This window comes from Lagopus leucura, unplaced genomic scaffold (genome assembly GCF_019238085.1).
Source record: "Lagopus leucura isolate 7727_CA_CO unplaced genomic scaffold, USGS_WTPT01 Super-Scaffold_100001, whole genome shotgun sequence".
Taxonomy (NCBI): Eukaryota; Metazoa; Chordata; class Aves; order Galliformes; family Phasianidae; genus Lagopus; species Lagopus leucura.
The window spans coordinates 5,354,479-5,379,790 of NW_024962262.1; the positions used below are offsets into that span (position 1 = coordinate 5,354,479).

At 42.7% G+C, this 25,312-nt stretch overlaps 1 protein-coding gene across 2 annotated transcripts in view; it reads left to right on the forward strand.

The window, feature by feature from the left end:
- The window catches only part of MTUS2 (microtubule associated scaffold protein 2), a 264,670-nt gene that overhangs the window by 89,065 nt on the left and 150,293 nt on the right, over positions 1–25,312 (forward strand). For both annotated transcript variants that reach the window (XM_042867277.1, XM_042867276.1), the window contains 2 exons: positions 13,808–16,382; positions 21,847–22,087. In XM_042867277.1, the coding sequence (XP_042723211.1) occupies positions 14,109–16,382; positions 21,847–22,087 (2,515 nt within the window). In that variant the 5' untranslated portion in view covers positions 13,808–14,108. The remainder of the gene's footprint in view (positions 1–13,807; positions 16,383–21,846; positions 22,088–25,312) is intronic.

Sequence of the window (25,312 nt, forward strand, 5' to 3'; positions counted from 1 at the left end):
CAACATCCACCAATCTCCTCCCAGCCAGTGATAGCATCATAGAAAGCTACCATGTTGATCAATCATGACTTCCTCTTGGTGAATCTATGTTGAGTGCTGCTGATAACCAATTGCTTGGAGAGCCTATCCAGAGCAAGTTGTTCCATCACCTTTCCAGGGACAAAGTTGAGGCTGATTGGCCTGTAGTTTCCTGGATCATCCTTGCCCTTTTTTGAAGACTAGAGTGACATTGGCAAGACCTTTCAAAGATGTTAGAGAGTGGTTCAGCAGTCACCTCTGCCAGTTCTTCAAACACACCGGCTTACATCCCTTTGGGGCCCATGGATTTGTGTGTGCTGGTTTTTGCTAGAAGCTCTCTGACCACATCCTCCTTAACTAACAGGAAGTCCTCCTTTACCCAGACTCTCTTTTACCTCCAGGGTCTGGGGTTCCTGAGGGCTTGTCTTAGCACTGAAGGCTGAAGCAAAGAAGGCATTCAGAATCTTCACCTTCTCAGCATCTCTTGTTACCAAGATACTCACCTCATTTAGTAGAGGACCCACATTTGTCCTAGCCTTCCTTTTACTGTTATCATAGAACCATTTGAATGGGAAAGGACCCTTTAAGGCCATCTAGTCAACTCCCCTGGAGTAAACACGGACTCCTAGTGCTCCATCGGGTGCTCAGAGCCCCATCCAGACCTTGAAAGTCTCAAGGGGGGGCATCCATCCCCTCTGGGCAGCCTGTGCCAGTGCCTCACTACTCTTGTGAAAAAACTTCTTCTTCATATCCAGTCTATATCTCCCCTCTTTTGGTTTGAAACTATTCCCCTTGCCCTATCACAACACACCCTGCTAAAGAGCCTGTCCCTCTTTTTCTTAGATGTTGGCTGCATGTGTCTTAGTTGCATGGAGAAGTGTCTCCCTGGTAGCTGTTACAGAATGTCTTAGCAGCTGTGCATGCATTTGTGCAACAGACAATGGATTGCACATTGTAAGAAGTTTTAATATGTAATTACAGTACAGATTTAATGTTTCTGCAGATCAGATAAGGCTACAAAAAGTCTTCCAAAAGATACTGGTGTACACTTTTTGGCAACAGCCTCTGCTGGAAGAAAAGAGTAATTAATACACTGAGCACAGAGAAGCTATTTATAAATAGACCTTCTTGATGTTTTTTCAAGCCCAGCAGTAATACATTAGCTGTTTGAGTCCGATGAGATAGTTTAATATAGTGCTACAATGGTATTTGGGTAGTTTGCCAAAGACAAGAAGACAAACCACATTGTTATTAAAAATGCACCCTTGCAAGTTTTTGCACTGTATTTACTGCCCTTGGTGGCAATCAACTAGTGGAAACTTTCTTGAAAGATAACTCATTTTCAGAGGATAGAAAACCCAAGAGGCACTCTGCTTTAGGTTGTTGCTCCTGGCAAGGGGTTGTTTTCTTCCTTCCATTATGCTTTTGGGTATTTATGTTCTCTGATTGCCTCGAATAGTTTACTGCAAGTAAACAATGAAACTACATGAACAAGTCACTGATTTTTCCATACCAACCATTCTGTAGCATGAGGGCAATAGTTTCCTAATGTTTATTTTCCAGTGCTCTTTCATAACTGATTTTTAATGATTAAAGCACCAGACGTGATCCTGCTCTGTTCAGGGCATGAACAGTGCCCACAGTGATGCCTGTGGTACAGAACTGAGTCAAGGCAGGAGAAATGCTCATGTAAATCTTTTTCCCTTTTTCTCATTTTCATTCTGTAACCACTAATAATGTTACTTTAGGTCTATTGTCTGTTAGACAGACAATTGAACTGCTATTTCTTTTTCAGATTCAATCATCTAAGCAATTATATAAAATTGTTAGTGGTCATAATGCATATTAGTCCATTAGGTACAAACCAGGTGTGACCTAAGTCTTTATTGCTCCTTTTGTGTGGGCATTCCTGAAAATCTTACCAGCCTGTCCTCACATGTACTGTCTCTGCTTGGCTTAAGATGACAGCTATCAAAAGTCTTATCTTGGAAAAGAACCCCAGAATAAATAATGTAAACTGTTGGATCGACACCCCCACATTATCACACTGACTGTTCCATTTTTAAAAACGTAAAGATACCCTGTAATATTCACGAAAGTGACCCTATTTCACTTTGAGATGGACAACATCAAGGTCTCTGTAGAGATCTTGGTAAGAATTTGCCAGTGTCCTAGAATGTTTGATGTCAAGACAACCTGACTGACACTAAGACATCCTTACTACTGCATCTCCATACACTCCAAGCAAAATTACAGCAACATTGCCAACACTTATGATTCATAGCCACATTACTTTTTCTGTGTCCAAAGTCCTACAAATGTTTCTTGTACAAACTAACTCTTTACTAGCCAAGCTTTTCCAGACACTAATTATTTTTATTTGAAGGGTCTCATAGAAGCAGCATGCAAGTGTGAACAGCTGTCTTTCTTCATGCTGTGCAGAAGGGAGAGTTATGGCAGCTGGAGTGCAAACACTTTGGCCTAATTTTTTGGCATAATTTTGCAAACACTTTGGCATAATTCTACTTCAGAAACACCCCCTTGAGATCTGTAAGATGAGTTAGGACAGTAGAGTTCAGCATGTATGGAAGCATTTGCTGGACAGGAGCTTATAGTTCACATAGTCATTATTTGCCCATGGTACTGATATTAATTCCTTTTATGTCTATGTTTTCTCAAGTTTCATAGGCTGTTTGGAAAACAAGAATGGGAGGGAGATCACTTCATTAATTCCTCTTCCTCGTGGCAAGAAAATGTAGAATTTCATCATTTCTAAGAGGCTTGTCTAGAATGTTCTTTAAAAGTGTACAGTGACAGTTCCATATGTCCTTATGAAATCTAAGCACGATTGATTAACTACCTTAGCTTTGTAACGTGGTTAAAAATGGAACACTGCTATGCTATTAAGCATTTTTCTTGCCCTTTTTTCTTGCTATCCTCTGATTTCTTATTAGGTTTCTGAACAACAGCATGCTCAGAACTTTATGGCAGTTGCAGATCTCTCAAGTTTCAAGCAAAAGTTTCGTATTCCTCTTTGTGTAGCATTTCTACTTCCAACAGTTATGGCAATCTGCCTGATGCTCCAAACAACATTTATGCATTTTAAAAATGCTCAAAATGTATGCAAAAATACATTTTTGCATACATAAGTTAATACAAAATATCAGGTAGTCCATATCCATTTCTTCTTTAGTTCTGTGAGAGCACGTACATGATTCAATGTTCGCTGTTTTCCACTGCCGTTTCTTTCTATGATTGTTTCCAGTCATCTACAATTCCTTTCTAGCTAAGGTCATGATGAGTGTTTATCAGTGATGACAGGGCTACTGGTGCACTGTGGATCATGAGATAGAAGGAAGCCAGCTGTCAGTAGGCCTTTTATTTGTAGATCTCGGTGTAAAAATCACATACCAGGTTCAGCAGGGTATTTAGAATAAGGAGGCAGTTTTACCTGTAAGTTTTTCAAATGCATGTTAGCAAATTCATATGACTTGTAGCCACTGATGAAAGCTTTTGCAATAAGTACTTATTTTAGTACATGGTGAATATTTGGTCTTCTCAGTTTTGACACATTCTCTCACTAACAGTGTGGCACTAATTTATCTGTGCTAAATGGATTTCTACAGAGTTCCCATTCTTTCTCTGTCCTTTTTGTTACATAACCATAGACACAGTGTTAAGTGCTCCGACCAGGGCAGACAGAGACTGCCTAAAATTCAATGGAGTTGAAAATAAATACCTGCTGTAGGGAACCTGCTTTGGCAGGGGGGTTGGACTCGATGATCTCTGGAGGTCCCTTCCAACCCCTACAATTCTGTGATTCTGTGATAAATAGCATGGCATAAATGAGACCCAAGAGGACTGTATCCTTCCCTTTGCTGATGGCACGTGCCTGAACTGGCATAACACCCTGTTAAATGTAGGTAACATGCCTCTGCCACATCATTATGCCTCCAGCTTTATTACAGCTCCTCACCCTACAGCTTGGCTACTAACCACAAAGTAGCTTTACATGTCAGGTGGTGCTGGCTCCATTTCTGGAGGGCTGAGCAAATGATAGCTGCTACAGTCTCTGGGTACTGTTTTGAACTAAGTGCACTGTGTGGGGGATACAAGTAGTTATTGCAGGCACACAAGCTTCCATTGTGTCTCATTCAGTAGAGTTTCCAGCAGTGTGTCATGAAATGATCTATGGTTCCTCTTCCTGTAATGCTATTGCTATTAGAATCATGAAGCAGCTTGGCGGGAACGAACTTGTGGAGGTCACCTAGCCCAAGCTCTGCACGGGTTGAATATTAGGAAAAATTTCTTCTCAGAATGAGTGGTAAAGCATTAGAACAGGCTGCTCTGGGAAGTGATGGAGTCACTGTTCCTGGAGGTGTTCAAGAAACGTGGAGATGTAGCTCAGAGGGACTGAGGGTTTAGTGGTCACAGTGCTGGTGGGTCAGCAGTTCAGCTAGGTGGTCCCAGTCTTTTTCAACCTTAATGATTCCATGATTCTCTGAAAGCTGGACCAGCTTCACCATTGGGTCAGGTTTCTTGGGGCTTTACTGAATCAAATTTTGATGATCTCCGAGAATGGAGATCATACGACCCCTCTTGTTGATCTGCACCTGTGTCATTAAGAAGAGTTTTTTCCTCATATTCAGTTTAAATGTTCCTTATTGGTACTTCTGCTTCTTTTCCTTAGCTGTGCACTTAGAAGAGGAGTCTGGCTCCATTTTCCCTATTATTCCCCTTATTCAGTCGTTGGAGATAGCCATTAGGTTCCCCTCAGACTTGTGTCTTCTAGGCTGAGCAAAGTTAGGTCTATCAGCCTGTTTTAATACATCAGTCTATGAATGATGTAATCCAGATCTGTAATATCTCAGTGGCCTTCTTCTGAATCCTCTCTGGAATTGTACTGTTTGGGGCTGAGCCCCAAAACTGGACACGGTGCTCTATATGTCTCATTCATGCCAAGCAGAGGGAAGGATTGCTTCCTTGACCTGCTGGGTACACCCTTGCTAATGCAGCCCTGTATGTATTTAGCCTTCACTGCAAGGACACACCACTGACTCATGTTCAGTGTCCTCCACCAGCACTTGTCCTCCAACCAGCTCCACCAGCAAAGCTGGAAAGTCCTGAGCAGTCCCTTGGGAGACTACATCCCTCTCCCTTCACTTTGTAGACACAGGCAGACCGGGGCAAGGAGGAAGGGAACATGCAGATGCTTCCTTTACAGGACCCCATTCTTTGGAGTTTATTGCATTACCAGAAGCCTGTCTGGTCTTCAGTCTCTTCCCAGCTTTTGAAGGAGGGAAGAGGATTATTCTGTTTGGGTAAGTAGAAAGTGAGACTACGATAAGGTGAGGTGTGCAGTTTAGAGCAAATATCCTTTTTTCCTTAGGCTGAGCCGCTGGGTGCTTGCTAGTTTTCATTCAGTGTTTCTGGTATGCTTGCTAGTTTATATTTTCTACAGTCAAAAGATGCCTGATGCACAACTTCAAGTGCTATTCAACTAAATAAAAAAAAGTAAACATGAGTATAAAGATCTTAAATCCTATCATTGTGTTACATATCTTTTCTGTTGAATAATGTGGGAAAAATTCCCAAAGCAAACACTGGAAATATTTCTCATTTTATTTATACATGTAAGGAGTGCATGGTGATAGAGTGGTAAATAGAAAGGTGATAGAATGCTGAAGCTGAGTCAGATTTGTGGTGATTTATGAAAATGAGGCTGCAGCCTTTTGACAGAAGAATTGCTCCAAGTGTTTATGAGCAATAGATATACTAAGCAGAACAAATGTAATTGTTTACGGAGCCATGGTTGCTGAGATGTACTTGTACTACCCTTTCAGGATCAGTAGCAGCGGGAAGGTAATGCATTAGTTGTGCTTGACCTTTCCAAATAATCAGATTTTGCTTTTTGCCTCCTGTGCTCTGAGATGGGAACTTGCTTACTGGTCTGTCCTTGCTGAGCCCCAGCCACTGTGGACACGAGGTGCATGGGGTGCAGCATGAGGCTCCGGCTCCTGGATTTGTAGGGCAGCTTCTAGGTCAGTCAGTGCCTTGAGTGGCATAATTACAGACATTCCTTCTGCCTTCCTGGCAGCTGGAATTACTCCTAGAAATCTGCCGTGTGTGCTTTATAGAGCCTGCTTGGATGGTATGACAGTAAAAATGCGCTGAGCATTACACTGTTGAGTAGGTGGTTTTAACTGGTGTAATGGGGGTCCTTTAGTGCAGAATCCATCTAAGTTCTATCATAGTTTTGGTTTTGTAACTGCTTCTTTAAAACAGGTTGTCACTGCTTTTTACATTAGGTCTCAAGTTGCAAGGAAAAATATTCTGGAAATGTAGATCAAACTAATTATAGGAATGTTTTTTTACCAGAGTTTAAGAGCGTGCACAGCCTTTTTGATAATCCTTCTCATTTCCTTTGGTTTTTACTGGTGGGTTGCCTCAGTATATCTGCAGTAATGCTTTTGAAAGTTTAACAGCATTGCAGAGCTGATGGTGGTTCAAACTTCAATGTGCAAACCTGGCAAACTAAAATTAGGGTCCTGAATTCATCTTTCGGTGTTCAGTCAAGAGCTGCTGCATTTACTTACCACTGGTTTCAGAAGAACTCAGAAAATGATGGGGAAAGGCAGCTTACCCTTGGCTACACTTAAGTTAAACTGAGCTCAGCACCAGTTGTAACTGCTTTATCAGCAGTGGGGAAATCTGCTGGAGTAGACAGAGCTTCTGAGTTTCTGGTTTTTGCTCAATAGGAAGCAAATGTGTGAACTTTTTTTGGTGTTTGTTATAACTAAATATATTTTTTCTGTCTCCCAGCTGTTTTTTGGAAAGCAGGAAAGATTTAACAGTCTTAGCAAAAAAAAAAAAAAAAAAAAAGATCATTTTGGAATCATTTCACAATCCTCCTTTCTGTGTCAAGATGTTGTGCTGTACAGAAATTAAGTGGCACTGTGGGGCCCAGCACATCCACCGTCCTGCTGCTGCAGATCTCACGATAAGCTGCAGTGTGGGGTTTTGGATGGAGGATGATGATGTATGCTGCTGGCTGGGACTTCAGGATGACAGTGCTCAGAGAGGACAAGCAGATCCCTTTGCTGCTTCTTCCCATCTCATCTGATGGAGAACAAGAGGCAGGGGTGGGTCTGCCACCTCTGCCATTGTCTCCTATTTGTATTAGCAGCACTTCATGCTTCGCTGATAATAGTACTGCCCAGAGGCAAGGAGATGCATCCACAGAGGCTCTGCCAACAGCCAGGGGCAAAAGGAGGAGTGCAGAGTTGTCTCCTAATGTCTGGGCTGAGCGCCAGGGCAGTGTACACGGGTGAGCCAAGCTGTGGCACCACAGACTTGGTCTTTCTGCTGACGTTTGGCTCCACTTGTTTGGGAGGAATCAGTTTTTGTCTTGACTGTTCTTCCCTCCAAGAAAACTTATTCACTGTTTTCTTTCTTGCTGTTTTCATTTGCTCTGCAGTGATAGATTTCTCTCCTGTGGCCCTTTGTTCAAGCCTTTCTTGTACTGCTTGTCTTTGCTTGTGACTTGTGGCATTATGGATCTGTGTGGACAGCAGCTTTCAGTGATGGCTTTCCTTGCCTGATTTACCAGCTTTACAACTAAACCAGCAAGTATGCCTGCATCTAACACCATCTCTCTTCACAGTGGTTTTCCCTGAGGTACTAGAGTTTGTTCTCCTTTGAAGTCCTCAATTGAGTGGCATTGTGCCTCAGTTAGCATGAGCTGTACCTGTGCCTTTAACCAGGTGCAGTTACATGAAATGGAAATTAAACCAAACATTTGCTGGAGTTTAGTTACTGTGGTTATCAATCAGCTTCATGATTGCCATTGCTAAGGCAATCAGAGACTTCTGCTTTCTGGGGGGATCTGATTGGCAGTATTGCTTAGATCAGAGTTTGTTGTCTTATCCAGCAGTGAATATTAAAAAGCAAATGGAAATGTAAAAAAAAACAGAAGTCTTGCAAAACCACAGCTATTAAAGTTTATGCCTTGTGGAGACTTGATTGATGTTAATAATTAAAATAATTTGTTGGTTTTGATAATGAGAATCTTTAATCCCAAATCCCTTACTCCTTTGAAATAGCAGTAAGCAGGATCCTCTCCATACAAAACGCTCTGGGAATTTAGTCCTCACAGGTAATAAATTATTAGGGTAGCTCCTCATGCTTATATTACAAAATGCTTTTAACAAAAGAAGCATGCATTTACAAGTTTCATGCGAAAAGGAAATAATTTATGTACATTATTTGGTAAGATTTTTGGTCTCTTTACAGTTAAGATGTACTGATCCCCAGAGTTAAGTGGAGATAAGTTAAGGAGACGTACAAAGATTTATGTCTTTGCCTTTCCAAGGCCAACAAAATGTGGCGCTGGGCATTTAGTAGGTGATTCTGGTGGTGGGAAGGACCCATGTGAACCCTTCTCAGCAGTTTCCAGTGGTGTCACCATCTTGTTTGTGTGGGCTGAGCTTTCAGGAGCTCAGGAGCTTGGCAAAGGACAATGCCCACACGTTTGCCACAGCTGGCATATTTGGTGTGCGCAGTGTGCTTCATGTGATGTGAATATAGGCAGGCAAATCAAAAGGCTGACCCAAGAAAAAAACTGAAAAGGAAACATGTCCTCATAGGCTTAGTGAAAGCAAGAAGCCGAGCGCTCCACTGTGTTTGTTATCAACAGGTATTGAGGAAAAAAATGCGTAGATGGCATAACGTTTGTATTTTGTACAGGACAGCCTCATCCAGAGTGACAGTGTGACAGTGCACTGCTTTCACATTTCCTTTTAAAAACTTTAAAATGAATTTGATCTTGAAATATTATTTTAAACTGTGAAATACAAAACCTGTATTTTAGCCAAAAGTGAAACGTAACCAAAAAGCTTTGCTTTTGCATGTGAAACCTGTTATTCCTTTCCATTAGTTATTTTATATCCAGTTTTTATATCTACGTTTATACAGATAGAACATAGGCCATTTTGTAAATAATGAAAAGACTAAAATCTATTGGCTGTAGAGGCATTAAAACCACTAAAACTTTGAAATTCTGAATTGTAGCAGAGCCATACTCTACAGAAGCCACTCATCTTTACAGATCACTTCAGTTTTACAAGCAAATAAGAATTACCTTCCCATCATTTTCCAGTGTGTAAAAGCCTAGCATTTGATTCACCGTTTCTCTTCTCTGCCTCAGTCTGAACTGCCCTTCTAGCAGAATGCTGTCTACTGAACAGTCTTCTTCACAATCACACCAACCTTTCCATCAGCAGTTGGACTAGATGTTCTTAGAGGTCTTTGCCAATCTTAATGATCCTATGATTCTGTGAGTAGGAACCATTGGGGAGAGTATCCAAATGTGAGTTCTCAGCCTTTCAAATCTCATTAACAAAATTACCACGTGCTCAGGTGAATGCTTCTTCACCGCTTTTAATTAATTCCAGTTGTATGTTACCCACTCCAAGGAGTTTGTTGGCTTTTTATTTATTTATTATTTATTTATTTTAGTGTCCTTGTATCAGGTTTCAACTTCTTTAGCCATTGGAGGAAGTTGTTCATAATGATTTGGACTTCTCTGGAAAGCATCCACACTTCCTTCCCTTCCAGCACTGTATTTCAGGTTGGGTATTAGGAAGAATTTCATGTCAGAAAGAGTGGTGAGGCACAGGAACCAGCTGCCCGGGGTGGAGTCACCATCCCTGGAAGAGATTGAGAACCGTGGAGATGTGGCAGGGAGGGATGTGGTTAGGGGCATGGTGGGAATGGGCTGATCTTAGTGATCTTAGTGGTCTTTTCCAACCTTAATGATTCTGTGATTCTCTGATTCTGTTTGCCCCCTCTGTGGGGCTCAGTTCTTGCAGCCCTGGCTTGAGATGAGTTGGTATCTCTTCTTCTGGAGAATCTCCACATAGAATGCTATCAGTGTTCACAGCAGATTTCTCAGGAGACAGTTCTACATTTCAGGAGATTGTTGTTCATCCACTTTTCTGTAGTAACTGCATCTCTTTCACACCTTATACAAATGTATTCCATCAGTCTTCTTCCTCAATGGCTGGAGAGGATTTCCCCTGCAGGATCAGGTGGCTGATGGATGGCTGCTGGCCTCCCCCTACCTGGTACAAAACAACTGTGTTATTTTTTCATGTAGGTGCAAGTGAGTATACAGAGGCGCAGGTTCAGTGGCAGATAGTTAATAAGGAATTCAGGTGGTTCTCCTACACTTTTTAGTTCTAGAAATCAGACAGAGCAGTCAGCCTAAGCTGTTCACGATGTTAGTTGTACAACTACGTGTTTTGCACATATCTTGCTGTAAGTATTCGGGTTTAATTTTCAGTACCCGAATGTGTAAGCAGCTGTGGCGGTCAGCACCAGGAAGTGTTTCTACAAGAGCCAGACTTCTCAATACGTTTTGCATTTTATTTATTTCACTCCAGTTCTACTTTTTTGCATGTTCTGATAATTCTTTTGCGTATCTCATAATTATACTCATAATTATTACTGCTCTGTTTCTGTGGCAAATCAAAAACAATAATGCTGTACCATTATTTTCTTTTATTCAGTGCCTACTGAGGATAACATCTTCAGCATTATTCTTACATTCCTCATTTTAACAAAACAAAACAGAATATCTACTGTTACTATTAAGAATTAGGTTGTTGCTTTCGCTTTCCTGCCAGCTGTTTTACCATCCTGAGCTCTACTGCTCCAGTTCATGTCAGGGGGCAAACACCAACCAGCTCAGCTTCCTCTTCTCCTTGGTGTCTCCAGAGGGTGGGGTGGGACCTGTGGGCTAAATGTGGCTTGAGATGGAGCAGAACGTATGGCAGAAACTGCAGAAACTAGCACAGGGAAATAAACTCTTGTATACCTCTTGGTCTAGATAGACGTCAGCAAAGCCTTCTACACTGTCTCCCACACTATTCTCCTGGAGATGCTGGCAGCCCATGGCTTGGGCAGGTACACTGCTCAGTAAAAAACTGGCTGGAGGGCCAGGCCCAGAGGGTGGTGGTGGAGTTAAATCCAGTGGTGCTCCCCAGGGGTTGGTTCTGGGGCCTGTCCTCTTCAATGTCTTTACTGATGACCTGGATGAGGGCATTGAGTGCACCCTCAGTACATCTGCAGATGACACCACACTGGCAGGAGGTGCCAATCTGCTTGGGGGCAGGAAGGACCTAGAGAGGGATCTGGACAGGCTGGAATGCTGAGATGAGGCCGATGGGTTGAGGTTCAGCAAGATCAAGTACCAAGTGCTGTGTTCAGTTTTGAGCTCTTCACTACAAGAAAGACATTGAGGCCCTGGAGTGTGTCCAGAAGGGCAACAAAGCTGTGAGGGGTCTGGAGCACAAGTCTGATGAGGAGTGGCTGAGGGAACTGGGACTGTTGAGTATAGGGAAGAGGAGGCCCAGGGGAGACCTGAGAACCTTTGAAGGTCATCTGGTACAACTCCTCTGCAATGACTGGGAACACCTACAGCTCCATCAGTTGCTCAGAGCCCCATCCAGCCTCACCTTGAGTGTTTCCAGGGACCACCTCTCCGGCCAACCTGTGCCAGTGCCTCATCACCCTTATTGTAAATTGTTTTTTTCTTATATTCAATCTAAATGTCCCCTAAAGGAGGGGAGAAACATGAGCTGACTGCCCTTAGCTTCCTTTCAAGCCTATCAGTGCCCCTTCCTACCTAACCAGAAAGACTAAAATAGACATGCTCTGACCAGTGAAGAGCAGCTACAGTTCAGCTTTCACACTGAATATGGAAATTCTGTTGTTTTCATTTTGGGAAAAAGAAAAAGAGAAGCACATGCACACACACACACACACACATAAAATCCCTCCAGGACCCCCAAAACCAATGCATATATTTAATTTAATAAATACTTTTTAAAATTTGTTTTTAATGTGGAAAAAAGGACAGAGTGAAGATGTAGCTTAAAAGTCCTACTTTAAAATGTTTTGAGGATGAGATCTGTAATACAATTCCGTGGTGCTGAAGCGAAATCCTTACTACTGTGTTCTGTTTCATGCATTCATTTAATTAGCTGTTGTTTGCCGAAGAGATGGAGCTATGCCAGGAGCCCAGAATCAAGACTCATGCAAAATGTGTGTGTGCCTCATGTAGAGAAAGCAGGTCTGAGCTCAAAGGCAGTTATTGTGAGAGAGCTGAATGACTGCACAGGTTGGCAGGACCCACTCATAGCAGGTGTTAGAAACATGAGCTCAGCCTTGCACCTAGACTCTGTACACAGAGCAGGGGACTTAATCAGCACTTCTAATTAGAGTTCCTGTGAGTGCTTGATTAGAAACCCAGCACTGCTGGGAGTGTTGCAGGTGCTTTGAATTCTGTGTATTGTGGACACATTCTGATTTCCATTGTCCATATTTTAGTTGTAAAGAGTACTGAACTACTCAAGAAATACCTGATAGTATTTCAGATCTGAGATATCTGAGGCACAGCATGGACAGAAGATGAAGACAGTCACCTAATGAGTGGGGATGAGGAAAAGACAGAAGCATTTAATGCTTTTTTTGCCTTAGTTTGTAATATTAATGCTACCCAGTCATTGAGTTGAAGAATCATGACTGTGGGAATAAAGACTTTCCATTCACCAAAGTTGTAAGTATCAGCTTATCGTTCACAAGTCCATGGGGCCTGATGGATTCACCCTGGAATACTGAAGGAGTCAGCAGATGTTACAGCTGGACTCCTCACAACAAAGTAGCAAAGATCTTAGGAGTCTCGGGAGGTCCCCACCATCTGGCTGCTAGCTGCCATCATACCCATCTTCAAGAAGGGCATGAGAGAAGACCCAGAAAACTATAGGCCTGTCACATTACTAAGGCAGGACTTTCCCTTTGAGCCCACGCTGACTGTGCCTGGTATGTGGTAATTTGATATCCTTGTATGTTCTGTAACATCACTGCTTAGTGGATGGAGGGGATCTGATTACTTCATGGATGTAATCTTTCTGGGTTTTAGTAAGGCTTTAATGCTCTTTCTCGCAGCATCCTTCTGGACAGACTGTCCAGCTGTGAGATGAACAGGTTTGTGTTATGCTGAGAGATGAACTGGCTGCAGCTCAAAGGGCTGCAATGAATGGGGCCGCATTTGGCTGGAAGCTGCCACTGGACATGTTTCCTAGACTCAGTTCCAGGGCCAGTTCAGCTCAACATCTTCATCAGTGATCTGGATGTATCCTTAGCAAGTTTGCTGGTGGCACTAAACTGGGAGATGCCAGTTGAATCCCTGGCTGGAGAGCAGCTCAGCAGAAGGGACATGGAGGTGCAGGTGACAGCAACTCAGCATGAGACGGAGCACAAGCAGAGCAGTGATTTGTGCAAGGCAAAGGAAGAAACCCACAAATATCCCCTAATAGATCTGGAATTTTAATACTTATTTCTTATCTCTACAGGAGTGCTTTAAATGCTTCAGTAGCAAATCTCGGTGCAATAAGTGAATTGTTATTGCAGTATGAAATTGCTCAGAGCCTTGATGTGGGATTCTGTCTTCACTTAGCTGTTTATGGCTATCAACAGTTTTAAGTCTATGTGTCTTAAAAGCAGTACTAACTGCTCTTCTAACCAGGACAGTTTTAACCATTTCTTCTCAAGTCAGAGATCAGGGCTACATTAGGAAACTTTGCTGGGGGCAAAGCTGTGGCTGAAAGAGAATCTGAACTGTTTGAAAGCACTCCATTCTGGAAGTTTGCAGATTTTAACTTTATTTTTAGTTAGTATAATTCATGATATGATGTCATGTTGTCTGTTTTTTTTTGTCTTCTCATAGGTTGGCTGGATTAACTGGCTGTCATTCAGAGGAAACTTGACAGATCTATTTTGCTTTCGTTGAACCTCTCCACTGCACATCATAAGGATTTCCTGGATCCGGAAGTTGCACTGAAGGCAACTGAGCAGCACAAAAATGTGACTTTGACAAGAGACTCCAAGCTCTCCGCTGAGGAATTTCTTACTGATCAGTTTGTAATTTCAGCCTATAACTGAAGCATGTACAGTAGTTAATCTGATAGGGGAAAAAGGCTTTCTCATTACCTACAGCTGCCGAAAAGGCAGTCACTGGAAGCTTCAGAATGAGTGCTCCATTAATCCCGAACAAGTCATGTTACTCCCAGCTTCAGGACAACCGCAGTGAGATAAAAAATAATAATGAAAGCACAGTGAGCGTGGGGGATAGCAATGCCAACCAAATCGTGACAAAAGTTAGAACCACGGAAGGAGATATCAAGAAACAGGGTTTGATGGGTGAGGGTGGAAATGTACACTCCGGAGGATCAGAGAGAGTTACTCGTCTGGATGTAGAACAGAATAAACTGGTGTTCAAAGACTCTCGGACCTGTAACACCAGTGTACAGGAAAGTAAGCTGCCCTCAACCACAAGCAGGGAAATAGGGAAGGACAGCAGGACCAGCGAAGCTAAGGATATGGCAAGGCATATCAGGATTAGCCGAGGACAAAGTCTGTCCAATTTAAAAAGCAGCACAAATGATGCTAACCTGGAGATAATTTCGAAAGGTGATGTTGACTTCACCCAGAATTTTCCTAGGGGTAAAATGTCCAAGACTGTGGAGATGGAAAGAATAAAAAGACTGTCTTTGGGCAGACCCAGTAAATTTTCTCCTCAATCTGAAACGCTTACGAAAGAATGCGTTGGCCGCGTGTCTTGTAAACGTCTGCTTTCCGCATCATTGGATTCCATTGACCGGTCACACCATTTGATTGGAAATACAGAGAAATCACAAAAAACTTCCACAGATCATTTTCTTGGGATGGTGTTTCATCCACTCGACAATACCTCAGAGGAAAATACTGTCTTTTATTCTAAACCATCTACCTCAGGGAACAAGAAAATAAGCAAACCAGAAAATGTACCAAATGTTAACACTGAAAGCACACTGCATACTTCTCATACCAATCATCATTCAGCTGTTAAGCCCAGTGAGATTGCTAGTAAATCAGAAGCACAATTAAGTCAGGGTGATAAAAGTAAGAAACTGGAGCTTAAGGCTGTGCCATCCCTACAATCTAAAAACACATGTCAACAAAAAATTGAGAGAATTATGGTGATAGAGTTTCTGGGATGTAAAAAAGATGGAAGTAGAACAGTGAAAGAACAGAAAGAGTCTGGATCTGACACATCAACATTTCAAACAACACATTTTCAAGACATCAGTGATAAAGCAGAGGATCCCTCGTCAAATCAGGCTGTAACCTCTTCTGACGACAGATTACAAAGTGATAACTTCACCATCCATGGGGAAGGAAGAGGAGGCCATGACAGTGAGAGTGGGGCAGTGACCCAGGTTAGTGAGGAAGACAGAGAAGTGGAAACAATATTCCCAGTCACCTGCAATGGTAATTCCAGTAGCAAAGTGACACCTAGAAAAAATGAAAATTTACGTGAAGCTGATGCGGGTTGTGCTGGAACAGTTGGTGAACAGGTGTCTCTTATACATAACATGAATCTACCTGACAGCAAACCCTTGCAGGTCAATGAGAATAAACTGATGCTGGCCAAAAGAAGCACTGAGGATGCTGCCGTGTCTGCTTCTGATCTCTCTGAACAAGACAGAGTGTGCAGTGCAGAGACAGTGTCAAACCAACAGCCTGACAACCATGTCAGCGATGTGGAAACCTTGGTTCCAGGTAAAAAGGCAGCTCCTGCACAGAAACATTCTCCAGAAGAAGCACTGGAGAGCTCTAAGGTTTCAGCAAAGGCTGACACCTTTTTATGCGTTCCAACTCCTTTGCGCCCGGTGGCAGTGCTGGATGTTAATAGTCAGCCCACGCTATCAAACAGTAATTTGAAGGACCTTTATGCACTTCCCACTGACAAACTGTCACCCTCCTCAGTCCTACCTCCTGTTGACAGTACGCAGTTGATGAACATATCCCCCAAAGTGCCTATAAAGACTGCCAGCAGCAGTGCAATCCCCAAACCTATCCTGGTCCACTCCAAGGGCTCCCTTGCAGATAAGGTGGATGTGGACAGTGACTGCAGTGAGAAACTGGAAGAGAGCATGGAGGTGAAACCTGCCATACCCAAGCCCAAACCTGTGAGACCTAAAATAATCACATACATCAGAAGAAACCCTCGTTCAATAGAGCAGCTTGACCCTTCATTTGCACCAGCAGGGCTGCCATATGGTACTGCAGCATGCCCTGTGCCCATCTCCACAGAGCAGAAGGCATCCAGTGGAGGGGAGGGCAAGGCCCCCAGCATCCTGTACGACAAATTTAAACCTGACCTCCAGAAGCCAAGGCTCTTCAGTTCTGGACTGGTGGTGTCAGGAATTAGGCCCCCAGCACATCACTTTGGTCCAATGGGTGAGAAGTTTCTGCAGGAGGTAAGCAGGTGGCTTTGACACTTTTGTATGTCAGGTGGTGAGTGTTTGCTTACTTGTTGCTGCCAGATGTTAGTTCTCAAACCTTAAAGAAGTAAATCCTGAAGCAAAGCAGTATGTGATGATTAGAAATAAATGTAACATTGTCTGACACTGACCTTGATGTGGTGTCTGATCTGTGACTGGAAGTTGTCACCGTGTTCCTCCAGCATTTTCCAGCATACCAGTCACCTGCTAGTGTATAAATAGAGCTGTTTAGATAGGAGAAGGCATGCTGTTTGAATTTATCCTTAAACGGAACTTCTGTTTTTTTCCAAAGAACATCTTTGGGAAATTAATGTAATTTGCCCACAGAGACTTTTCCTCCTTAATGGGAATCTTGGCAGGTTTTTGCACTCGGAGCATTAGCAGTCCATATGCATTCTCTTCTGTTAAGCTATACAGAAAAACAGGAACTGTCAGATTTCATTAGAATATGTACTTCACGTGGGAAAAGATTTCCTTTTGACTCATCTTAAGCAGTGTGCTCTATTGCCTAACATCTTAAAAAAAGAAAACTCCTTTCCTTGGAAATTCTTCCTCAGCAGCCAAAAGGTAATGGAAGTCCCTCTGCCCACTTCTGAGCCCTTAAATCTGGTTGTGTTTCCACAGCCCTGTAAGCCAGGCAGGAGTGCTGGCTCCCTCCCATCCCTGCTGGGAGGTGAGCACAATGGTTGATGTTGCTTGATAGATGGTGAAAGGACAGGGAGAAGGGGGTTATGTTTAGGGCTACAGTGTGCCCTTGAGTCTACTGCTTTGGACCTGTGCTAGTTAGCTCAACAGACAAGCTTTCTAAGTAAATACCAAAATTCCCACAACTGTATTTAATTTGAACCAATCTTAAAATTAAAAAAAAAAAAAATTACTCATATTATATACCTACCTCCTTCTATATGCAATATTTATCCAAGGAACAGCTTTGAAATAACGCATTTAGTGACAGAGTTGACAGTCAGAAGCCAGCAAATACCCGCATTAAAATCTCGTGTGTGAGTATCGATGGGCCCTTCTTCCATGTTAACAGACAACTGTTGAAGTGATCTTGGAGTGTAGGTTTTTGTAAGAGTATTATCTCATCTCAAGCAAAGTGCTTGCTGCCCTTTCCCTTTCAGGTTCCATAGTCCATGCCTTACATTTTGCATTCATAGGACAGACTACTGAAGTCATTGTTAGCTTGTTTTTGTCATCCACTGCTAGGTTATCTTCACAATTTCCCTTTAAAGTGAGAGAAAATTGCTGGATCATTACTATTTAACTGAAATTAAAACCAGTGTAATGCAGGCTGTGCAGCTATCTGGCTGTTTATAGGGTAATGTGACCTTCTTTGGCTTGGAGAAGAGAAGGCTCCAGAGGTACCTTGTTGTGGCCTTCCAGTATTTGAAGGGAGCATATAAACAGGAGGGGGTATGGCTGTTTGAATGGATTGATAGTGATAGGACAAGGGGGAATGGTTTTAAGCTCAGAGGAGATATAGGTTAGATATCAAGAGGAAGCTTTTCACCCGGAGGGTGGTGACGCACTGGAACAGGTTGCCCAAGGAGGCTGTGGATGCCCCATCCCTGGAGACATTCAAGGCCAGGCTGGATGTGGCTCTGGGCAGCCTGGTCTGCTGGTTGTGACCCTGCACATAGCAGGGGGTTGAAACTAGATGATCTTTGTGGTCCTTTTCAACCCGGGCCATTCGATGATTCTGTGATTCTCTAGACCATAGGTTTCTATAGTCCATACAGTTGGTATTTGGAAAATTAGGCAACATTAGCTAACACAGCTGGAAATAAAGGACCAATTTTTGGTAATTGTGGAGGACTGTTCTTAGCATGAAAAGGACTCAGGTTGTGGCAGGTATGCAGTGTGGTTTACTCTAGAGTAGAGTTAGCAGGATAACATTTATTTTCTGGAGAGAGCCCAAAGTATCTTATCCCCCAATAAATATGACTGAGTGGGTCTTTCAAGTAAAAGGAAAGCAATTAGAATGGGTTCAGGGAGATCAGAATCACCCTGGAAAATTGACACGCTGAAGACTCAGAGCTTTTGTAGACAAGGATATGCTGGAGCAAGATGACCACTCTACATTAACTTTGTGAGGGAAACATTCCCAGACTGCCCTATTTCACATATCCAATTTGGGCTTTGATCAGCATTTTATAGCTCTTTACATAGCTGTGATGGGGGTGTTAAAAGCTGCTATCAATCAGACCTGTAATCACTAAGCAGCCTTCAGCTAGGTAAGCAGTAGGCACAATTAAATGCCCCCTTGGGGGCCATGAGTGGAAGTGACAGGGAGGTGCTGTCTTGGGCACTACCTGTCTGAGGAAGGCTCCAGGGCTGTCTCTGAGGCTTTAATGTTTGACAGCATTATAAACAAAGCAACGTGAAGGAAGGTGTTGAGCAACCTCACTGCCGGCAGGGTTGCCAGCTCTGCTCAGAGTTACCCAGGCTGCGGAAAATCCCAAATGGTTCATGTGTTTGCTTGCAGACTTTCCAGCTCTTTTTCACAAGTTCATTAAATGGGAGGAGTGCAGAATGCACAGTACAGTTCTGAGCTGAGCGTCCTGTTAGTGGATGGGCTGTACTAATCCAACTCTGTTTTAGCAGCTCTGTGATGGCCTTATAATCAATAGTTTCATATGATTCTGTGGGGAGCAGTTAAATTCTGCGCTTGAGGAATTCTCTGTTCAATGCAAAAGAAAAAGGAATGTGTATTATTAACAAGTTTATGTCTTTCTATGAGCTCAGAAACAAATCTATTTCCTGAGAGATAGTTGGGTAAATCCTTCTTACTTCTCTCAGCTTGAGAAAATGTTTTATCCTTGCAATTGTTATGTGTGCATATATCTGTGTTACCTGTAGCATGCTGTCAATAAAGATGAGCTGGAGGTTTCATTAAGCTGACCCAGTTTATCAGCATTCTATATTTAAGGTTTTTCCCAGTTCCTCATACTGAAATATTTGGCATAAATACACTCGGTTTATTTATTGGCAGTCAGTATGAGAGGATAAGAAGAGTATAGTGAAATCTGATTGAAATAAATTCATCAGGGAATTGAGAGGTTGTGGATGCCCTGTCCCTGGAGGTGTTCAAGGCCGGGTTGGATGGGGCCCTGGGCAGCTTGGTCTAATATTAAATGTGGAAGATGGTGGCCCTGCCTGTGGCGGGGAGGTTGGAGCTCGGTGATCCTTGAGGTCCCTTCCATCCAAAGCCATTCTGTGATTCTGTGATTGAGCAGAAAAAAATAATGGAGTCTTAACCCAGAAAAAACAAAAACAGGCTTGTATGTTGAAAATAAGCATCTAAGTCCAGGCACAGAGAATCATTGGTATGGTGAAAACCTGCATCCCAACTTGTACATGTAGGTCAGGGGAAAAGGGAAACTGAAATATCTCATGGCAGGAAATAATACTACAAATAAAGAAAAAAATACAGAGCAAAAATGTAACAGTCAGTGTCCACCTAGTTCCTGCGCAGAGACCTCAAAGATTCCGTACTTAATGGTTGAAGGCCTATCTTGTCTCTGTTAGCAAATTAAAGATTTGCCAAATTAGGATTAAAGCTCTTGAAGCAGCTCAGATCAAAGCTTTTATAGCCAGTGTTAAAGTGCATATTCTAAATGCTTATAATTGCTAAATAGAAATTGATTTGGCATATTATATGCATCATAACTTGCAGCAGAGTTAATTAATTGCCAGTTACTTTTCTTCCTAGGTAGCCTATGGCACTTTTTTTAAAATTAATTTTTAAACAAATTTAGTTCAGAATTCCTATTTCCTAAGCCATTTTTTTTCCTCTGGCCTTAATAAAGTATGCTGAAGAAATATTTATGGGTTCTTTCTAGATTACAATGATTTTATATTTTAAGAGGAAATGCTGGAGAAGTTGATCTTTACTCAGAAGAGCAAACAGTTCTTTGCAGACAAGAGAGATGAAAGTCCTGAGAGCTTCTGGCATTGTTTTATGCTTTAGTCTTGAGTCTGGGAAAGCAGAGCACAGAGGTGAGGGTCTGGTTGTGGATGTGAGGGCTCAACCAAGGAACCAGGTCTTCAGTCAACCACATGTTGTCTGCTGACAGCCAGCCTGGCCTTGAATGCCTCCAGGGTTGGGCATCCACAGCGTCCTTGGGCAACCTGTTCCAGTCTGTCACAGCCCTCTGAGTGAAAAACTTCCTCCTGATATCTAACCTGAACCTCCCCTGTCTCAGTTTAAAACCGTTCCCCCTTGTCCTATCACTATCCAACCTTGTAAACAGCCGTTTCCCCCCTCATGTACACTCCCTTCAAGTACTGGAAGGCCACAATGAGGTCTCCCCGGAGCCTTCTCTTCTCCAAGCTAAACAAGCCTGGTTCCCTCAACCTTTCCTCACAGGAGAGGTGCTCCAGCCCTCTGATCATCTCAGTGCCCTCCTCTGGACCCGCTCCAAGAGCTCCACGTCCTTCCTGCACTGGGGGCCCCAGGCCTGGACGCAGCGCTGCAGATGGGGCCTCACAAGAGCTCTCCCTCCCTCACCTCTCTCTCCCTGCTGGCACCCCTTGTTAATGCAGCCCAGGATGGGCATTCAATGCTGCCAAATAGGCAGCTGTGCTTTATAGCTCTCGTTTGGAATATTCTGCCAGCCCTCTGAAAATACAGCGTACAGAAACATGTACACCTCTCCATGTGGGTCTCTTCAGGAACTCAGAGGCACAGATTATGCTGCATATTTTGCAGTAAGGATGTAAGAGTATGTAGAGATTTCCTCATGGGCAAACAATTTGATAACCCCATTTTTCCCATAAAAAGAACTTAAAATAGCTTCAGCTTTATCTGTAACTACTTAAGTTAAAACAGACTCCCTTTAAAAATACGTGTATCTCAGTAAGCATATTTTAAATAACTTCTAGTAATAATTCCACTTGCACACTCTTTGTGTATCCACCTATTTAAATAACATCACCTGTCAGGACTTGAGAATAGCTTCATGTTCTCTAACTGAAGTTTTTTTTTGTTTGTCTATTTACTTTTTGGGTAGCTATCAATTCTTTATTTGGGTTTGATTGGATTTAGTTGTTGGAACATGTGTACAACCAGTTGTAGTGAAGCACTGGGTTGCCCAGAGAGAGGGTGGATGCCCCATCCCTGAAGATATTCAGGTTTGGGCTGGATGGAGCTGTCAGCACTTGATCTAGCTGTAAGTGTCCCTGTTCACTGCAGGGAAACCTTTAAGGATCCCTCCTACACAAAGATTCTATGACATTCTATGACACTATGATTCCATTTGTGGAGAGGGGTTCATATTGTTAGGCCACTCCTATTAAAATTGACCAGCAGTCTACAGGGGTCTGACGCCCAGATTGACAAGAAGGGAAAAATAGCTTTTGTGAGCAATTTAGAGATCCATATGCTGTCTACATATTGATACATTGCATAATATCTGTGTTCATGATTTTTCCTTAGGTTGGGGAAAGGCCTGCAAAAGACGAATTTTGTCCTCCACCGTATACTCACTACGAGGTCCCACCAAGTTTTTATCGGTCTGCCATGATACTTAAGCCACAGTTAGGACTGGGTGCAGTCTCCAGGTTACCGTCTGCCAAAAGCAGGATTCTCATTGCAAGTCAAAGATCCTCAGGCACCTGTCTTCATCAGCAAGGAGAAATAGCAAGTGCTCCCAGCCTCTATCATCCTGATGCTTCAGGTACAGAACGATCTTTCTTTCCTTTAAATATAGTCACTGATAAGATATATATATATATTTCAGATAGAAATAGCACAAAATGAGCAATATCTTGACCTGGTACTACAAAGCTCCGATAGCACTCTTTGAGAAGTATCTTTTTATCCTCAGGCACGTCTGACTATGGAGTCTGGGTCTTGCACAAAAGTTGTTAAGCAGGTCATTTCTGAAGGAGAAGGATCAATTTCAGTAATAATTCTCATTATGCTCTTTTTCATTTTCTTCCTCCTTGTAAGTGCCTGAAAAATCTTTGCTTTTGTCCCATGGAAAGTAAGGGAACATTTTCCTCTATCATGAAGACCCTATTTTTCAATGTGACTATGACACTGGCCATCATGTTGCACTGGAAACATCGATAGTGTTCAGAGGGAGAGACCTCGATTCTCTGAAACCCAGGTATACACCACTTTGGAGACAATGTTCTTTAAAACCTTTTGCTTCCCAGCTGCTGTGCAAGGTGCAAGGCACAGCATGACCCTGGGCAGAATTACAGGGGAGGGAAAAGGAAAAGTCAGAAGGAGAAGTGTACAATACCGTGAGACAGAGAATAATCACCACTGCAGTACACTGCTTGGTTTCCTGGAAAGGCTTGGAGGTTTTAACAACATACATTTAAGCAGCAGCAAGTTCATAAACAACTGAAAATCAGGCATTGCCAGTGAAATATAGCTGCTGTTAGCAGCCTACAGCTCTGCAGAGATTTTTAGATAATAGTCAAAAAAGATTACTTTGAACAATGGCTTGAGGCTGTGCAGTCCCTCCTCTTGCCCCAGGACTGAATTTCTTTTGAAAAATGTTTATTTAACCTATTCGTGAAAAGCAATTTATAATTGATTTTGTGAATTTGTAAGTGATTTTGCAGCCTCTGAAGGAAGGCTGCGCCAGTGCAACACTGCATTCAAGTTACAAGTTTTCATTAGTATTTTGCCTAATTTTTGTTGCTATTTACTTCCTCTCCTATGTGGAGTTCACATGGGTCTGTTCTGCTTTGCAGGCACCTGGAAATTGTTTCTCTCCCCAGTGTCTATTTCTCTGTACTAAAACTTCATAAGAGATTTAGATACAGAATGGAAGTATGCCAGGGTATCTTGACTTAACCGGAGAAGAGGGAATGAGCCTCAGTACAGACTACCAGGATTCAGCACTTATCAGCAAATCAAGGTTCTCTGTAACACAAGGCCTTGCCACTGTTCTTTACTATCTGTCTTCGTATCTGGAGTTTATCCGATTGATGCTATTAGCAGAAGCTGATCAAGCTCTGCTGTGTGACTTCTGAGATGCTACAGATTATGCACTAAGTAGTGGATATCAGTCTAGCCCTCTAAGTTGAGTGCAGTCAGCATGGAATGTAGGAATACAGATGCAGAGAACAACTGGATGACAGTTTCCATTTAATTGGAAATGCAACAGACTGCTAGTTTAGAATACAACTCAGATAAGCTCTTGCATAACACAAGGAAGTTTGGTAGAAATGAGAGGAATATACTCTCATTTCTCATTCGCTAGCAGGTCCTTGTAATGAATACAGTCAGTTTTCTGCTCTTCAGAAATGAATATTGCCTTGATTTTTATTCATCCAGTGTAATTATCATTGATTATTGCAGGCATAACTTTCTCTAGCCATTTTTAATCTATAGAGCACTGTATATGTGTATTCATTTACTGTCTTCCTATACTGACGTTCAGAAATCTAAGTTCTGTAAGCCTATCTGTCCTGTTTATCATCTGTAATCCCATCTTTAAAAATTCCAGTGAATGAGAAGCACATAGGAAATTGCAGTAGCTAAAAGTGCCATTCCTATTCTATTGCAGTTCCCATTTCCTGAAGTTTTCCTACTTCTCAACAGCTGGGGTATTTTGGAATCTTATCAGTGATTATTTCACAGAATTAAAGAATCACATGCAGAGCCACCAACCTCCCCATTTAATACCAGACCAGGCTGCCCAGGGCCCCATCCAATCTGGCCTTGAGCACCTCCAGGGACGGGGCATCCACAACCTCTCTGGGCAGCCTGTTCCAGCACCTCACCATCTTTCTGTAAAGAACTTCCCCCTGACATCCAACCTAAATCTTCCCTCCTTCAACTTAAAACCATTTCCCCTGGTCCTGCAGTTATCAACCCTTTCAAAGAGTTGATTCCCCTCCTGTTTGTAGGCTTCTTTTAAGTACTGAAAGGCTGCAATGAGGTCACCCCACAGCCTTCTTTTCTCCAGGCTGAAGAAGCCCAGCTCCTTCTGCCTCTCTTCGTAGGGGAGGTGCTCCAGTCCCCTGATGGTCTTGGTGGCTCTCCTCTGGATCCTCTCTAACAGCTCCAACAGGCCTGGAGACAGTACTCCAGATGGGGCCTCACAAGAGCAGAGTAGAGGGGGACAATCACCTCCCTGTCCCTGCTGGCCACCCCTCTTCTGATGGAGCCCAGGACACCATTTGCTTTCCGAGCTGCAAGAGCACACTGCTGGCTCATGTTAAGCCTTTCATCTGTCAAGACCCCCAGGTCCTTCTCTGCAGGGCTGCTCTCAAGGACTGCTGCTCCCTCCAGTCTGTATGGATGCCTGGGATTCCTCGACCCAAGTGCAAAACCTTGCACTTTGCCATGTTGAACCTATTTCTTGGACCTTGCCTGCTCTGGAGGTCAAATGTAGTCCATAGCTCTCTGCAGTTTCCTTCCTACAGCTGTTATTTTGTTTGTTTTTCTGCAGCCTATTGATACCTCGCTGTTTCAAAAAAGCTATTAAAGATAACTCGTAGTAGTCCAGTAATTTGTCTGCCATGTCCTTCAGGATCCCAAAGTTTGCTTCATCTGGTCTGTGGACTCTGACTGATTTTATTGATTTTAAATTACCCAAGACTTGTTCTGGAAAGGCTGCTAATGTCTCCAGTTTTTCACTGTCCACCCCAGGACATGTATTTTTTCTTTTCTGGCACCTCACTTTCTGTTTTCCTTGTGAGATGAAAAGCATGTCTGATTTTTTCTGCAACATCTTGTTCTGCTGCAAAGCACTTTGCGCTGCTTTCTGATGATTCATTGCCTCCCATATTGATCCTTTTTGTGTTTCTGATTCTTTTTATCAGTTATGTTACCTTATTTTAGTTTTGGCATGTTATTTCCCACTTACAAACTGGAGATTAGCTTCTAATCACCTTGCCTTTGTTCAAATCCTTTTGACATTTACATCTCAAATGAC